This window comes from Haliaeetus leucocephalus, unplaced genomic scaffold (genome assembly GCF_000737465.1).
Source record: "Haliaeetus leucocephalus isolate CR32 unplaced genomic scaffold, Haliaeetus_leucocephalus-4.0 Scaffold306, whole genome shotgun sequence".
In the NCBI taxonomy this organism is placed as follows: Eukaryota; Metazoa; Chordata; class Aves; order Accipitriformes; family Accipitridae; genus Haliaeetus; species Haliaeetus leucocephalus.
Window position 1 is genome coordinate 3,508,634 of NW_010972742.1, and position 18,224 is coordinate 3,526,857.

Genomic DNA, 18,224 nt, shown 5'->3' on the forward strand with positions numbered 1-18,224 from the left:
GGTGACGTGCTGTGATACGGATGGGGGGGACTGGAGCCACATCCATTTCAGTGGTTGTTCAGGTCCAAATACCAGGCTGTGGGTCCTTGGGTTCCCACCAAACCTTCCTCTGTCTTCAGTAAGCACACCAGCATTTTTTTCTCTCATTTCCAGGTGATCTCTGCAGTATCCAGACTCTCCTTCCACAGTATTGCTCAAACCAAAGGAATTAGGTAAGATCCTTTCAATGTGATGCTTTAAATAATGTTTCTCTCTCTCCCTATCCATATTCCTTGTATTTAATCGCATCAGACTCCCTAGAAGCATTAATATGGTTGGGATATATTAGGGTTAAACAGACATTAACGGTGCCTTTGGGATGTAGGCAGGGTACTTGTAAAAGAACCTTACCAGCTGCTCAGGAATAGTTTACAAATAAAATAAGTGAGAATGTAATAAGTTGCATGCCGTATGCCTGCTGGGGAGGGTAGCAGAGTGGGTTTTAGTGTCTCTCGCTGGAGGTTTTGCTCAGGTCCCCTCTGCAGGGGCTGTGCAGCTGAGGACGGGGATGCCAGGAAAGGCAGCGATGCCCGTCCCTTTTGCTCTGCCCATAGAGCTGTGGTGTCACCCAACTGTCCCCACTTGTCACCCTGGTCTGTGCAGAAGTGCCCAGGTGGCCTTTCAGTCACTAACAGCTGGGGAATTACCTCCTGGCTTTGACAAAGGCACATTAGTGCTGAATGGGTAATGGGGGTTAATAAGTAACCTGGCCCTGGCACCCAGGGTGGGCTGCCCTGCTGCTGGGGCTCCTCCTCCTCTGCTAATTGAAGGAGCAGTGGAGAAGGAATTAAAAACAGCAGAGAACCCTCTTAAGCAGAGCTGTTATCCTGGTCTTTGTTCAATTCCCTGCAAAATTGGTTCGCAATTGGTTTTCTTGTTAGTGTGCGTTTTTATTATTAATCTGCCAGCAGCATCTCATTAGGACCACAGATAGAACTGGGAGGAGTTCTCAGCCTAAAGTACCTTTCTTCCATTTTTGAGGGATTATTTTGCATTGTGTTTGTCCCCCAGCTATAGAACGCATTCGCTTTTCTCCGCAGAATGTGTCTCGCTGCTGTTCTGGTCAGGGTGTAGCATGGCATTGGTCTGCGGCTGCATCCCAGGGCCAGGCACAGCCAGGGTGTGGGGGTGCAGGCTGGATGGGGTCCCTGCTTTATTTCTAGCCCTGCTGCCCATGCCCACCACCCCACCCCACGATATCCACTGTTTGAACTTCTTTTCACTGCCTTAACTGCACTGATATTGCTGGAGGGGAACAGCTTTTTACGTGTAAAACAAACTGGGAGCTTTCCCATCCCTTAAACAGGAATCTGACAGATCCCACCAGGACTGGGGGGAGATTCAGGGGACAAAGGTTTATAAAGCACACTGAGGAATAAAGACGTACTGTAAGTTAGGGACTATTTAATATTAAGGCTAGCCCTGAGTCCTGGAGAAGCCCGCAATGATTATTATTTTAAGGGAAAAGAACACCCAAAGCATTTGGAGGCAGGGAGTAATGGGGGAACCCCCGTGCACAAGCTGCAAGTGCCTTTGCAAGGGCTGGATTGAAGTGTCGGGGCATCGCTGGGAGAGGTTGCGATGTGTCACCCCTGGCAAAGCCCTTCCCTTGGCAGGGAGATCCTGGTGTCAGTTCAGAGGATGAATGAGCCGGTCGTCCTCTGGGAAGGCTTTGGCTGAATCGCTGGTGTTTGTCTCGAGGTCTCCCGCTGCCAGGGATGGGCGGGTTGGGGGATAGCAGGGAGGCTTTGCTATTCTTGTGGATAGGTGGCTTTTCCTCATTCATTGTACAACCAGCATTTATGGTTCCCACTAAAATCCCTTATCTTGGAAGCCTTTGGCACCATAATTACGCAAGAATAGCACAAGGCTTAGTGGGTCTTTGCTTCTAATTCTGTTTTCCTGCGTATTAACCCTGCTTCTCCTCCCCATTGCCAGCTCTGTAAGAACAGAAAATGTTGTCTCTCTGTTAGCTGGAAAATACCCCCCCGGGGGTGTCCTTTCCCATCACTGCTGTCCCCTGCAATCAGAGAGCCCTCCCTTTGTCCATTGCCACACGTTTTTTCCTTTTAATTAGATCATTTCTTGCTACACCATCACAAAAGCCTCAATGACAGAAACTAATCTCGGATGAATTAATTTAATCTGTGGGAACCAGCAGCAGCTCTGGCTCCCCGAAGGGACTGCTCACGTCGGCCACTGCTGCCCCTCAGCTCACTGGGATCCCCACTGATGGTTGGGGTCCCTACACTTCCCTCCCCCAGTGAAGATGCTGCCGTTGAAATAAATGGGAAAGGTCTTGTTGGCTTAGGCCCGGTGCTCAAAAACACGGTAAATACAATGCAATATAGGATGGCATATGGATTGTGTGGTCTTCAGCCCCGTATCATGAATGTGGCTCTGCTCCAAACCCTATTTTGGGTCTAAAACTTCAGGATCATGCAGATTAAGCCTATTACTTGTCCTTAAACAAGTTTCATGGCATGTAGGGTAGAAAAATAAAAATCAATCTTGTATGCTATTCAGTGAAAAAAAAAAATAGTCTTTCTGTCTAATAATTTCTAGACACATGAACCTTGCCAGAGAAACCTTGTTTCACAGAGTAAATCAGATAGCTATCAGGATAGCTATGTTGAGATGACAGAGTGTTTCTTCCAAGAAACAAGCTACAAGCAGCAAAACATGGCAAAAAATGATCTTAAATGCAATGTTTTGTTTGCAGCACACTAGGCTGGGCTTAATCTATTGCAGCTGTAGCTACAGCCTGTGCTGGGTCTCACCTCCTCCTGCTCTGTTCTAGTCCCAGCTGCAGGTTTTGGAAGTCCTGCAGAAAACAGTGTCACCCTCCAGCATGGTACATCGCTGACTTACCTCCTGGCAGGTGATGGTCTCTAATGATTGCAAAAATAGATTTCTGTCTTGCACGAGGCTGTGCATACAGCACAGATGATTAAAGAAGCGTGTAGTTGCAAGGACCACCACCACCACCGCACTGGGTTATTTTTTGGGTAGTGCGCCATGCATAACAAGCCCCTTGATGATAAGAGGCTTATTGGTGCCTCCTAGAAAAAGGCACATTTTCTCTCTTTAATTTAAGGCATTCAGAAGAAAGATGGTTTTGTGGATAAAGATACCTGCTGAAGGGGAAGCGGATGCAAGAAACTACGTTCGGATCTTGGCTCTGCCCCAGGTGCTGTACGTGGCCCTGGGCAAATCCCTTAGCTTTGTGTGTCTGATTTTCCGCTCTCAGAAATGGGGAGATGAGAAATGCTTTTGTTCACCTGGCTTGCTGGAGACAAGACCTGCCTGCTCGGTGGGCGCAGGCAGCCTTCGGCAGCGCTGCCACATGATCTTGTTTGGGAGCACAGGTTTTGCAGTAATGTGATAATACCCTTTTCCTGGGGTTTTCATCCGTGCATCGTTTTACAGAGCTGTATGTGGAGACAAAGAAAAGATCCTCGTGGTGTAGCATTGCCCATCAGCTAAGGAGAGGGGATTTTTTTTAATTGTTACTGTTTCTCATCCTTTCCTCCATCTGTCTGGAGGACTGTCAGCAGTCGCAGTGAGAAGTTACCACTGTGCTCCTTGCTCATCCGTGGCTGTCTCTGAACAAGGAACCTTCATTTTACAGCCAGGTCTCACCAGGAGTTTCCACTGCAGACCCGACTCACGCCCCGTTAAGTCCATTACCCCATTTCTCACGGTGGTTGGCACTAAATTCTTCCAAGTTAGGTGAGAGGATCTTGCAGCAGACAGAAGCAGCGTGGTCAAACAGGGGGACTGTGCAAAGGTTCTCCTGTGCTCTGGAGGATGAGTTTTCATTCCAAATTTTCTCGAGCAAACTCAGCTCTCTGGAGGACAACAGGACTTCTTGTTGCAGGTCCCGATAAACCAGGATTTTTTTTTTTCTTAAAGTTTTTTTTTCCTTAAGACTTTCCTGCTGCAGCCCTGGCTGTTCTCTGTTGCCCATGGTACATCCCAGCGTCCGCTGGGCTCCGGCTGTCGTCCAGATGCGACGAGCTCCACTGACTTGAATGTGAGCTGTGAGCGGAGGGGGCATGTGTTTTTTCATCTCCCCGAGATATATGTTTTTCCTGGAAGCAGAGTTTTGCAAGCAAAGCAGGAGGTTAAGGAATATTGGCTCATGCTGCCTGCATGCATTTTTAATGTGTGCACAGTGAAACCATCTGAAAACGGGAAGGAGTTAGCATGTTCAAAGGCCTTTTACTGAGGCCCTTAATCTAAGTAAATCCTTTATATATGAACTGAACCTCTCAGTGACTTTCTTCAGAAGGCACTGCAGTTAATAAAATAGATTTCAAAACATTTGCAAATGGGGAGGAGGGGTGAATCCTATTTGTCAAGAGGAGGTTTTCTCCTCCGGGAGCAGCGGTGGTGCTTTGGCCGGGTGGCAGAGGGAAGGAGAAGGGGATGGTTGTGTTTTCCCCATCCTGGGGGCCAAGGCAGGACCCCCTCCGGTCGGTGGCACGGCACAGCTACCTGGTGACAGCTGGTGGGAAGAATAAGTGACATTAGTTTTACCTCCAGGCAAACACAACGAGGCCAGCCCATCGCCCTAGGCAGAGGTTTACCTTGCATGTGAACAAATAAATAAATACGAGCCAAAATGCTGATTTTCATGGCAATTAACCTCTGCACATCACATGCCCTGAGGTGACAGAGCAGATTTGCTGGCAGTCGAGGGCAGGCCCTTGGCTGGGAGCTGCCTGTTGCCTGCCTGTGGCTGCAGGGCTGGTTTGATCTGGGGGAGCGGCGATGATGGTGATGGCTCTTTGGATGCCTGCGAGTCCCCTGAAAGTCCTGTACGTTAGGAGCTGGGATTTGCTGTTTTGCTTACGGGAGGCTGGACACGTCAGTGGAGGAGAGAAACCCTGCTGGCTTTCCAGAGTTGGGGCTGGCATCGGTCCTGATGCTCGCCCGAGCCCCTGGGCGCCCTCCATCCCAGCAGATCCAGTGCCGAGCAGGTGTCAGGGCTGGGGGTGCCCACAGGCACCCTGTTGAGTGCAGACCACCGTCCAGGCCATCGTGTCTCCCTTTTGCCCATCTCTACAACGCAGCGGGTGAGTTGGGAGGAGAGAAGCTCCAGGTCGGAGCTGGCTCTGGTCAAGTTCAAGGCAGGTAAATGAGCTGTACCAGCATCTTCCCATCAGTGGGGATTTAACCCAGAGGAGACTTTCCTACCACCCTGCTTTGCCTGCAAACCCCATGCCTTGCTAATGAGGCTCAGTATTGCTCAGCTTTGCCCAGGTAAACTATTAAAAGACTGACGTGCTCAAAATGAGGTTTGCAGCATTATCAGCCCCGGAGTTTCTGTACTTAACGGCTTGCCAATAATATCAGGATGTGTGTAGGGGTGAAAGGGAGGAGGGATGGGAAGGGAGAGTCACAAGCGTCCCGCCTGTGCCATTCACGGGGTTGTAATATTGCCGTGCTGAGCGAGCAGCATTCCTCAGTGTGGTGGTGCCCTGCCAGCCTGCAGGAGAGGGGCAGAGGGGGGCAAATGGAGCTGGACCTGCGTGGCAGCCCTCGAGCCCCTGCCCTGCAAAATGTGTGTGTTTCTCTGCTCCCAGTGTGTGTCATTTGCCGGTCAGCTGTGTTTGATCTGGAAATTCCCCCGCCCTTCATCCACCAGTTCAGAATTGAACCTAGAGTTTTGTCCAGGTTTCATGACTTTAATCCATTTTCCCCGTCTGACTGAGCCCCGCTACGGTGTGGGGGTACCCTTACGTTTCCAGTGGGGGTCTCCTTGTGGAGGAGACTTTGCGATCCTGCCAGCAAAACCTACTTCTTGCAAAAGATGGGATGGCACAAGCCCTAGCGTAGCTGATCAAGGAGACCTTCCCCTTGCTGTCCTAGAGAAGAGAAGGGACATAAGGGGAAATCTTTTATGGGATTTGCAAAGATTCTCCAGCAGGGTGGAGGCTTCATGCTGATCATAATTGGTCTCTGGTCCCCCTGCCCCTGGGGATGGTAACTCAACTCAGGAGGCGGATCCTTCCATGTGTGAAAATGGCAAGCAATTAAAGTCGCTAGCAATTAAGTCCCAGAGTGTCTTCTGGTGAGGAGGTAGTTACGGGACCTCTTCTCCTGTAAGGTTGGTTTTACAAGGGCTGTTTTATTCATTGCCAGTGTGCACTCTGTAATTGCACTTTGCCCATTATTTTTTTTACTGCCGTTGTGTATCCATTGTGCGTGCTGTAAGCGTTGCTATAAAATGGATATAGAAGGCTGTGGAAGGAATCCGCGGCTGGAAATACGTATGGGTGCTGTGCAGCGCTCTCCTGTGCTCCAGGGCGTCAGGGACTGGGACCAGTCCTGGGACTGACCACCAGTCCTGACCAGCACAAATCCGCAGAGGTTCTGCCACAGACCTCGCAAGCCCGGGGTTGAGTGGAGATGGCCTCCTGTGACATGGACAGACCTTCTTTAGGAGGGACCGTAAAGCTTCTTCCTTTGTCAATAAGCAGGATCTTTGGCTAAAAGCAATTGCTTTCCGGCTAAAAATGTTTTTAATGCATTTATTTTGGCAAGTATGTATCCTCACAGACTTGCTCCTAAGAGAGTCTGAAAAATATCATTGACATGTTTTTCTGTGCGGCTGCTTTGTAGGCTTGGGAGATGCTGAGGTCACCCCGTAAGCATCTGCTAGTAAAAGCAAAGGCAGTTTCTCTCGCCCCCTCCCCACCAACAGCTTTGCATGATGAAGATACAATTCCGACAATAGCCACATGTGGGGCTTGCTGGTTTTTGGGGTGCACCTGCCTTGTTATCGCTCATCGACTTTTGCCCGTGTAGTGCTTCCCTCGGGGTCCCTCTTGTGTCACTGGCCACCCTCGCACCATCTCACCTTTGGGTGCACCACCAAGGCATAAACAGCTCACTCTCCTGTGCAGGGTTGGTGCATAGGTTGACAATCAAAGTTGCTGGAAAGGTCTACCTGAAATGCAGTCCTTGCCCCAAGAGAGGAAGGAGATGGAGTCCTTGCCCTGATGGAGAAAGGCTTCAGGCTCGGCTGGTCCAAAACAGGGGACTCGGAGGTTTGGGGGGCTCCTGGCACTGGGGGACAGGAGGGCTTGGGGCTGGAGGCACAACCATGGGCTGTGCCTGGAGAGAGGTGTACTCAAGTGCTCTGGGACAAACCGTGTCTCTTTGCACCCCACTGGAGAGTGGGAAGCATACGTCTTTTTGTGCCTCGTGGACCACAGAAAGTGCTGCTCAGCCCAGGTGGTCTGTTTCGATCTGGTTTGCGTTGCACAGTAGGACCCCGCTTGGCTGGGATGTGCTGGTGGTGCTTTCATGCAAACAGCCAGCAGTGCTGGCGCTGGTCTGGAAGCAGGCAGAAATATATATTTAGGTAGTTATTTGTTTTTATTGGCATGCGTTACATAGGATTGCAGCTGCTCAGGTACAGCAGAGAAACTGCTGCTCGGACTGCTAAAAGATTTCCTTGTGCTGCTTTACTACAAGTTAAAAATGGGGGGGTTAAGGGTTTTGTTTTAACAAAAGTTTTCCAAAATTAGGCAATTGCAGAGCGTTGTGGGGATGTTGTTAAATACCGAGGGATGCGTCCCAGGTCGTTACGCCCTGGCTGTGATTTATCCTTACGCTCCCCAGGTGAGCGGTGCCATCTGCCCAGAGCGAACGTGCCCGGAGGGAGCTTGGTTAGTTCGCTGGCTCGCCGGGGTGAGGGCTCTGACTGTCTCCCTCCACGGTGGGTGCAAAACCCCTCTGCCCTGGTGCTGGGCTCGGCAGGGCACTGCTGCAGTTTTGAGCCAGCAGATGAGCTGTAAGAGCATCCTTCCTCCTTCCCAGCCCGCTGCTCACGCGTTCCTGGTGGAAGCAGGGCCATGGGGACATCCCACCGGGAGGGAGGGCTGCCCACGTCCCTGCCCAGAGATTGATTTTTCAGCCACGGTGTTTTCAAATCTAGTTTTCTTCTGAGTCAGAGAGCTGGGCCAAATCATTTTTTAGTGATTGGTTTTGCTGTTGCCCCAGAGGGTTTGGGTTTTTTTCCCTTTTCTTTTTGAGAAAGATGTTTCTGGATTCCCCTTTTGATTTTATCCATCTGTTATCATCAACGTGGAGCTGAAGTGAGGAGAAAATCATACCGCTTTCTTAAGCGAAGCATTGGTACATGAGAATTTTTAAAAAATGCGATAATGTGTTGAAACATAAAATTACATGAGCTGTTATTTTTTTGTCTCATAGTCTCCAGAAATACTCAGTTCAGATTTGAGCTAAAGATAAAGCAGGGCATGCAGCTAGCCCTTGGGCACTGCGCAGTGCACTGTGCTAAATGCTGTAAGTACTCTCCTGCAAAATCATCATCTTTGGGTTATCTGATGATGTAGCTTGCTGTTTCCCCACTGAATTTCTACCAGAATTAATCTTGTGAGAATTTTGCAAGTTCCAGACCACAAATAAAAGCAAATAATAATTTTTCAGAGGACATGTCTAAACTTTGGCACAGCATGAGGTGCTTCTTTCCAGAGATGAGTAATGTAACACAATAGTATGATTTTAATTAAATTCAGCAGCTTTTGGTATGCTCCGATGTGTCTTGTTCTGCAGGGAGAGAATTGATTCCATTCTGCTTTATAAGAATAAATAAGCATGGTTTTCATCCATCTCACAGCACTTTACCAAAATCATTCCCTGACACTGTTCCCATTTCACAGATGGGAACCAAAACTCAGAGGTGCTGCCGGGGTCAAGAGCGGGGCTGGAGAAGCAGCTCCAAGTCACCTCTTTGCTCGTCCCTGGTCAGCTCACAGCTGCCTCTTGGTACATCAGTAAATTAAATGCTGCTTTAATCTGCCTAATCCCACCAAAGCCGATGATTAATGCATTTTCAGTTGTATGTAAACATCTTGCAAACCCACATGGTTTTCTTTGGACGGCTTCGGGAGTGCTGTGCTCATGAAGGCATGACGGCGTGCCCAGGGGACCCGCTACAGCTCCGGGGTGCCAGAAGTGATGGGCGACCCATGGGGACGGGGTGATCCCGTGCTCAGGGGGTGGCTTGCCATCCTGAAGAAAAAGAGGAGTTCAAAAAAAGGCGGAAAGGTTGGAGCTATCGAAAATGATGTGCTACGAACAGCCGAGGTCTGAACCCTTCCCCTGGAGAAATGTATTTTGGGATTGAAGCAGCATTAAACCTCAGCAGCAGGACAGACGGACTCATCTGGAAGCACGGGAGCTGAAGCCAGCTGTGACCCCCCCACCCAAACTCACACGGAAAGCACAGCCTGAAGCCCAAAACCTCGGTGAAATCGCAGAGTTCCGTGGGTTTTCTTTGTATTGCCACAATACTTTCTTCAAAGTGGGGTTGTCAGAGGATCTCTACACCCAGCCGTGGGTTTTGTGAGCTACTGCAAGGTGTCATTATGGTCTGTAGATACCATACTATGGAAATGTTTTTCTGCCAGATCCTGAGCCAGGAAGACTCAGCACAGCCCCATCCATCCCAGCAGAGCTGTAGAAGCTCCTTTGTGCCAGCTTGAGGCTCTGGTCCTTCCATTTATGAAGAAATCCCTCGCAGAAGGGGCAGCAGATGGGAGCAGCTCAGGTTTCACGGGTGTCACATACTCCACCTGCTTTTTAAAACACTGAAGTGTGATCACTGGACTTAGGAAAATAGGAGGGGATTATCATACTGGTGTTGGGAGGCTGGAATCCCGCTCCCAGTAAGGGACAAGCCACCTCCTTTAGTCTCCTGTGGGTGGTTGCACAAGCCATGAAAACCTCCCTGCAGATCTGCCTGACAGATGATATCCACCGAGAGCGGCCTTGGATGGGAACACCTCCGTGGGACGGTGGGCAGCGAGGGGGACAGTTGCACCCTGCCCACTTCTAACCAGGCTTTCTGTTCTCACGGCTGGTGTTTGACCCCAAGAAATCAGAATGGAGACCGGGAAAACAGAAAATAAATCATGCCGGATCCTCCCTGCTCTGTCACACATGGATTTGAGGCTAAGATGCTACCGTACAAAATTATCAGACTAAAGCTGACCCATCCCTGACCCTCTGTATTCTCAGTGACGGTATCACGGAGGTGAACAGCTGGCTTCAGTTGGCTGGGACAAGGCACCCAGATGCTGAAATATGCTCATAAATAAATAAATAAATCCTTCTGCTTATTGCTGTTAGAACTGCAGCCTACCTGGCTCTTCCCATTAAATAATTCAGAGGAGAGAGCAGTCAGGCAGTGCATCGAGCTGCGCCTTCTCCCCGCAGAGAGGATTACTGCGGGGGTGGCTGATGAGGATACAGCGTGGGATGGATCATGGGGTAACCCGAGTGACTGCGGAGACCAAGGGAGGGGTTTTGCATTAGATGCCTCCTGAAATATTAATTGATTATCCCCCTGTGTGATGTACTCTGGCTCCGGGCTGCTCCTGCTTTGCCTTGCAAGAGCTCGTTGCGTTTGCAGGGTGCTGTGTGCATGCGCAAGCTCTCCGGCCCAGAAAGTAGCCTAAATGTTTTGTAAGATCAAGGGGGTGCTTTGCATCGCGTGTCAAGAACAATCATCTGCTCTAAGTCTTGTCCTCAAGAGGAGAAGCTCACTCTAAACTCCATAACAAATTACTTGGTCTTTCCTTCTCTTTTAGGCTCTAAAACAAACACATCAGATTGATCCTACTTTCGTTCTCTTCTTTGATCTCTGGAAGCGATGCTGTTGAATGCTGTGGGGTTTGTCTGTGAAGAAGTCTACTCTGGGAGGTTTATTATCTCTAAGAGCCTGTTCCAGCAGTGTTTGATGTTGCTGAGGCTTTTGCTCTTCATCTGAGTGGGATCAGGCTTGCTGCAGCCCAGGCGCGGGCTGGGAGGATAAATGGCTCAGCAGGTGGTTTTTCATGACGGTGGAGTGAAAACCAAAGTCTAGTGCTTAACTGATGCTACTAAATAAGAGCCATTTTCAAATGAATTTAAATGAACTGGGATTTCTGCAAATCTGTTGGGTTTCAGTGAACTCAAAATACTTTACTCATTACTGTTGGGCATTCCCAGCTATAGCATTTAATACTGTGTATGGAGTTGCAATGCACCTGGAGATCTGTAACGATTTCCCGGGGAACCAGTAGCTTTTAGATCCCCTGACTTCCAATGTTTCTGCTCTTTTTTAAAAAAATAATGATATACACACTGGTCCCAAACAATGCGGTTGCTCTTGGGGAGCTCATGGCTGGAGAATGTGCAGCACCATCGTCCAGCCAGATGGAGACGCTTCTCCCTGCATGGTTGGGGCCAAATTGATAATCTGCATGAAGGTGTCTAAATGCAAGTCCTGTGCTGGACCTGGATGTGTACAAGGGGAACCCCAGTGAGAAACAGTGGGTTATAAGTTCATCCGGTTGATTTTTCCTAGAATTACCTTGATGTGGATCTAGTGGGGCAGGAGCGAGAGCAGGGCTCTTTTCCCCCCGGCCTCTCCCTACCACATCAAATCTGTTTCTGCAGCCAGCTCAAGTGGAAAATGTCACCCTGAGACGAGCCTGGCCCACGGTGGGGAGCCACAAAGGTGATATGATGGGAAGCGGCAAAACCAGTAACACGGGGAATAATTGATGGGACAGGGCTGTAGTGGGCCTCCTGCCAGCGCTGCCCTGACCACCCCTGGTGCCAGTGCGAGTCTAGGTAGAAAAGTGTTTAATGTGTTTTTCTATAGCTGGCTGCTGGAGGTGCATCCTCATCGGCTCATTGCTGGAGGATTAATTTTTCCTGCGTTCAGCGGAGAAAAATAATGTAAATGGATATATAAGGGAACTTAAGCCAAAAGTAGGGATATAGTTTAAATAACAGCCGTAATTAGAGAGGCTAAATTAAATGATGTTGTTGCACACAGGGCTTTTGGGGAAGAGCAAGGACCGTTTGGGCAAGAGCTGCCCAAAGCCCATGGCACGGTCCCAACCCCGGGTGACTTGTCCTGCAGTCTGGCACCCTGTTTTGGAGAAGGGGAGAGGAGCTGGGGGGAGATGGGAGCTCTGCTCCCGCAGCAGTGACCTGGGGACACGGGGAGCCTCTCCAGAGCCGCCTGTGGCATGGGCAGCTGGGGAGGGAGGCACGAACAAAGGGCAAACCCGAGGCTTTCTCCAAAAAGCCGTCCTTCAGCTCCAGATTTTAGATGGTCCATTTAGTAATCCTCTCCTCGGTGTGACTTTCCTTCTAATTGCATTCTGTGCATCCTTATTTAGCCATTAGCTGCTCTTGCGGAGATACAGGTTATTAATTCCTCCCCTGCCCTGACTTTCACTCCGGTGCTTTACCAACGGTCAAGGTGAAGCTGGGAGGGCTGACGGAGCTGCCGTCTCCATGAAACTCTCATTAGAAAATATTTTTCTCTCTTTGCTGTCTCCTTGTCTTACATGGGGGGTTTATCACGGGAACCGATTACACCTCAAGCCCAGATTTATGGTTGGAAATGTGTGCTTGTGATTTTACTATTCTTTATGGCTCTTTTACTTCTTTCTTTCTGGCATGGTGAGCACTGGAGAAGGAAATAGTCAGAGATTAAGAGCAGAAGATGCATGTAAAAGAAAGGAGGTCATGTCTTGTGTATTTTTTTTTCTTTTTTTGTTATTATTTTTAACAAGCGGCGTTTAAACAGAGGTCACCTCCGATTCCTCCTTTCTTGCCGAAGCTGTGCAGGATGGTATAGCCCTGCGGCAGCAGCTGCTGTACCCCCTTGCCTGTCGGGGCTGAAGTCCGAGACCGGTTCCCGCGATCGGCTCAGCCATGTGCAGGAGTTGGTGGCTTTTTTGTCTGTGCTTCACGTGGCTTTTGTATTTGTCACTAATCCCTAGGCGACAGCAGGGGAGAGGAGATGCACGCAGACACGCACGTTTTGTAAAGATCCTGGGTGCCTCCTGCTCTCTCACTGCACCTTTATGCTTTGAAGTCTCTCTCCAAAACGGGCTTCTACCTGACATCTCGCGAACACATGGGCAGCTGTTTGTGCCAGATGTTGGGGTGTTGGGACAATTGCCCAGGGGCAACTGCTTTGCAATGAGACTATGAGAGCAAGCACAGCCCCGTCTGCTCTTCCCACCCATCGCTCTCGTCCCCCCCGTGTTGCAGCTTTACACGTGGGCATGGTTAGACGTGCCAACCTTGGGTGCTCCTTGGTTCCCGTGGGTTTGCATCTCCCGCAGAGGCACGGCAGCCCTGATAGCCGGTGGAGCGTGAAATTGTCCCGCTCTGTGGCTTGGTTCACCGTGGCTCTTTTCCCTCCTGGGCTCACCACCTGGCTGTGGTTTTAATTGAACTCGCCGCAGGTTTGAGCACTATTTCAGAACACTTGGTCTGAAGCTGCTCACCAAAGGAAGAGTGAAGTATAGCAGAGGAGGGAAGGCAAATTAATGCTAGAGACAGGATCCAAAAATAGCAAATTCGGGGGCTAGCCAGGCCATGTATTAAATCATTCAGGAGAGGCAATCTGTCGGGAAAGCGGGAGGGTGGGAGGGGGGAGGAAGAAATTGTTCTTGAGGGCAGTTAAAAGTTCACGTGTATCCAGCTTTGCTCCCTCACAGCATCAGCATCCCATCCCGTGTAGCTCTTAGCCTGGGGACCCCCGGCTGCCCTTGCCGTGATGCCCACGGGGGACGGACGGAGCTGCCCTGCTGCAGCCCACGTTCCCTGCGCTCCGGCTGAGACCAGCCCGTAGTCGCAGCCGTAGTCGCAAGGTGCATCCAGCCCCAGCAGAGCCGTAGCCCACCGTGGCCCCGTGCCAGCAATAATACGTTGCGTTTAATTAAAGCAGTATTTTTCATCTCCTTCATACATTATTTGGTTATTACTTCAGAATGAGCCAAGGAATTCTTGCTTTCCCCCCACTCTCTCTCTTCCTCTTTTAATCTGCTTTCCCCCCCCCCTTCCTTTTGCCCTTTTGGTGTCCTTTCCCTCATCCCCAGGGTTTTAACTTTTTTTCAGCTATCACAAAGTTGTTAAGATGAGGAAGCCCAAGTTTTGTAAGGACTCACTCATTCCGGTGGGATCGGCTGCTTGCAGCGGTGGGAGATGCTGATGCGATGTGGCTCCGTGTGCCCCGGCCGAGCGGGGCAGGAGCTCGCAGGTAGAAAGGCTCCATCACAGGTGGAGAAGAGGGTGTTTGTCTCAATGAGTCCAACACCGGACTTAAATTAGATTTCTACTGAGTCGTTTGTGCAGCACCAGCACAGTGGGGAGCGGCGGCTTAGACACGGGGTCTCAGAGATGCTGTTAGACGATGCAGCTCCTCACTTTGGTCCTCAGATGGTGCCCAGCGGTGAACCAGCCTCACCACCTGGTTTCTGGTCCTGCCGTGCCAGCGCTGCCTGCGGGAAGCAGCGGAGATGATGTCCTCCTGGGAGCTAACGTCTCAATAGGAAAAAAAAATGTATTTGCAATGAATGTTTTGTTCTGAAACACTCTCTGCTCAACTGGATGCTCGGGGCTGGGCTGAGTTCAACTGGGGCTGCAGGGGATCTGCTGTGAGGGGTGAGACACCAATAACGCTGTCATTCCTCTCCTTCCCCAGGCCCTTCCCGTCGGAGGAGACCACGGAAAATGATGACGACGTATATCGGAGCTTGGAGGAGCTGGCGGAGTAAGTGGCCTCGCCTTCTCGTGGGGAGGGGACACGAAGAGGGAAAAGTTGCAATGTAGTTCCAGCAAAGACAGATAAAAATTGACAGCAGGGCTGGGAGAGCCGGGCCGGCTGCTTTGATCGTCTTGTCAGGAGATTTTTGTGCTCTTACAATAGTCCATCTTTTCCCACGTAGAGCCCTAGGAGACATCGCTTTTAGTCGGGCTGAGTTTACGAGTGGCTCGGTGGGGGGCGAGGGGGGCCAAACCCACGGGGAGCCCCTCCGCACGCGAAATCCCATCGTTAGCTGCAAGACCCCGGGACGTAATTCATCCTCTGAGCCAACCGAAGCCAAGCCACTGGCTAGGACTGGGGTACCCATTGCTAACTCAGCGCTGGACCCCTGCCCCGTGGTGGTTTTGGGGCTGCGTGGGTGCTGGCACATGGGTCTGCATCCCCCGGGAGTGATTTTTTGGACCCCGCTAGCCGACCCCAGGGCAGTCCTTGGCAGGGGACCCAGCCTGCCTGTCTCCGGTGGCACGGTGGGATGCGGGGTGATGCTGCTGGGCTTTCTGTGTCTATATTTGTCTGGGTCTCTGGTGTCTGTGTTTTGCTGCCCACGGTGATGATATAACGGGCTTTTAAAAGCAACCTTCAACTACAACATATATGGTGAAACGCGGGCGCTATCGGAATTCGATGGCAGCGTTCCCGTCAGCCAGGGTTTTACTTATGAAGTGCAGTCTGTTTCATATGGAGGGAAAGTCTGTATGGGTGGATATGTGGCTTTATACAGTTAAATATTATTGTTCCACAACATAAATAATAAGGCTTCTTAATCCAATGAGTTCCTTATGGCTTCAGTTATTACAAAAGTAAATCATAAATTACTAGTCGAGGGAATGGAGTACCGTGGAATCCCCCGCTCGCGGTTTGCTCCCAGCAGCTACAGTTTAATAAAATTTTAACTTATAAAGGGACCCTTTCAAGAATAACATTTCCCCCTCCCTCCCCAAAGCTCTCAAAATCCCTTTAATATTGGGTTTTAAAATTCCTGATTCTCACACATAGGCGTGCTTTTAATTGGAGAAAGGTTTGTGAGTGAACTCGCGCACAAGCGTTGGGGAGGACGGCAGCCCTCTCCTCGAACCTGGGGTTTTGGTGCGGTGCGCTCAGAGCTCGGAGCAGGTTGTTCGGCGTTGAAGATGGGTTCCCAGCTTTAATTGCTCTGCTGCCAGAGGTGCAGCTCCTGCAGGGTGGAAGCTTCCCAAACTGTTCTTCGGACCTTTGCTTGTGGCTGTGAAAGGGGTTTAGATACCCAAGTCCTGTGCTCAGGTGACTTAGAGGTTTATTTCTTATTGATAGCCCTGTTCTGTCTCAGATTGTCTCCGGCTTTTAACTTCTTTTTTCCCCATTCTTTGCAAAATCCTCTTCTTTACCTCTTTAGTTAGGACCACTGGGGAAAGGGGCATGTAAATCAGCATGGGGACATTGCACAAATTCCTTCACCCAGACCTGTGCTCCCAGTGCAGCCAGGTTGTGCACGGAAACACAACCTACGAAATGGAGATGTAATTCACCCGTAACTGTAAAAACCCCAGAAATGCCCCGGAGAGCCCCTTCGCATGAGTGTTGCTGCTCCCGCTGCCTGGTGACACATCAGCAATAGTCCCCTTTTCTCCCTTGGACAAGGAGCGTCTCTCCGTACTTGACAAGGAAACTTTCACTGGAAATTTGCCGGTCACAATGGTGCATACTGGGCACCAATGCTGGGCGCTGGCAAACCGTGGGACAGCATGAGAAAGCTCTTTCTTAGCTGCTGCCGATCTCCAAAGAGCTGAACAAGGGCGTCATTCACAAGCTGGGAATGATTCAGTCCATCCAACATCTTTGCATTTAATATTGCTGATGATCCAGCAGCCTTGGGAAGATCTGAGTGCATCCGAAATGCTTTACTGAAGGCGAGGAAATGATTTTCGCAGCAAGCAGTGAAGTGACCCAACGTGTAGAAGGAACCACTACCAAAGAGCACAGCCAGGCATGGCAATCCTCCTTTTGCAGGAGAGACCCGTCCATCTCTGGGTGTTTTTTCCACATTAATTCGCTACATCTGTGCAGCTGAGTGATTCTTTTTGCCCTTGGATCAATTTGGAGGGATGCACAGTTCAGTCTGTAAAACCAGTATGAAACGTGCTGCTGCAAGGGACCAGCCTGCCGTCCCCACTGGCCTCGAAGGGCTGGGGTGCAGGTGAGGAGGGACAATTCTGGTGGGCTCAGCACCCCCATGTCAACTTCCAAAGGGATTTCTCTCTGGGCGTTGTGCTGCTGGGATAAAAAGCTCATGATAAATATTGAACCGGTTCAAGCAAGATGTTTTGGGTGCTGGTACAAGTGGGGTATTGGAGAACTGTCAAAATGCTTCATTTCAACCTTAAGTACTTAAACAGAGCAGTTTGGTGTCCCCCATTTGAGATTTTGGCTGAATTCCTGTTCTGCAAAGTGTTCAAAATATAAACCTATTTGTGACGGAGGTGCAGATTTGGGAAGCAGAAGAAAACAGGCTTTCTCCCTGTTGTCCCCATGATGCTCTAAAGAGCGAAGACCTTCATCCCGGTGGGCAGCGAGGTCCCTCCTGGTGTGGAGGAGCCACTGCAGCCGGGGACAAAAGCCAGCACCGGGGCTGGGAGCGGATCGATAACAGTGCCACGAGGGCCGTTTACATGCGCTGCAGAAACAAGCTGTCAGCGTGCAAGCGCGGGGTGGCCGCAGGGTGCTGGTGCGTATAAAGGATGTTCATGCCTTGATGAACCCATTGTGTTTTCACCTTTGGGGTATTGCAGAGATAATGCTGGGCTGCATGCAGATCCCCGGTGCTGGGTCAGCCAGCCAGCAGATCAAGGCAGATAATTGCCTGGAAACAGCTATTTATTTAAAAAAAAAAAAAAAAAGCAAAACCCCCAAAACAAAAGAACAATTGGTGATGGAAAGGGCAAGGGAAACTAAAAGGGTATCAGGGGAGCTAGAAAGTTCTCAAATTCCCTGTCTTCAGCCCGCTGGCCCCTCGGTTTGCTTTGCCTTAGGCCAGATGGCAGCCTGCAGAGAGCCCAGGCAGATGGCAAGGGCTGGCCAGTTTGCAAGTGGTGCCTGATCGATACTGGGAGGAGCAGTAAAGGGACGTTTGTCCTCTGCTGCCTGATTTATTTCAGCGTGCCCTAATGCCAGACCCTACAGCAGCAGCCGGTTTTGGGGGAGTTTGCCCAGGAAACGAGCAGAGCTTTGCAACGGCAACACGCAGGCACGTTTGCTGGAGCCTGCCCCCAAAAATCAAAGCGACCCTTGTCCTGATGAAGCTCCCATGGGTCTGCAGGGGTGTGAGCTGCCACCTTCCGTACGGCTACGGCTTCTGGCCACTGACGGCACTGGGCAGTTATCCACCTTACTGCTGAATATCTTCCCCACCAGCTGCTTTTCCATCTCTCTTGATGGCTGTTTCAGCTGCCCCAAACCATTCTGGTACTTCTGAAGTTATACTTAACATTTAACCTAAATTTTCTCTGCTGCCACTTAAGCGCTCTCCAGTTATTTGGTCTCATTAAATTTA

General features: G+C 50.3%; 1 protein-coding gene across 1 annotated transcript in view; it reads left to right on the plus strand.

Annotated features, from left to right (window-relative positions):
• Nucleotides 1–18,224, plus strand: part of VAV2 (vav 2 guanine nucleotide exchange factor) — a 150,865-nt gene that overhangs the window by 100,798 nt on the left and 31,843 nt on the right. Inside the window, exons 3-4 of the mRNA XM_010570820.1 lie at nt 154–212; nt 14,576–14,644. Of these exons, the coding sequence (XP_010569122.1) occupies nt 154–212; nt 14,576–14,644 (128 nt within the window). The remainder of the gene's footprint in view (nt 1–153; nt 213–14,575; nt 14,645–18,224) is intronic.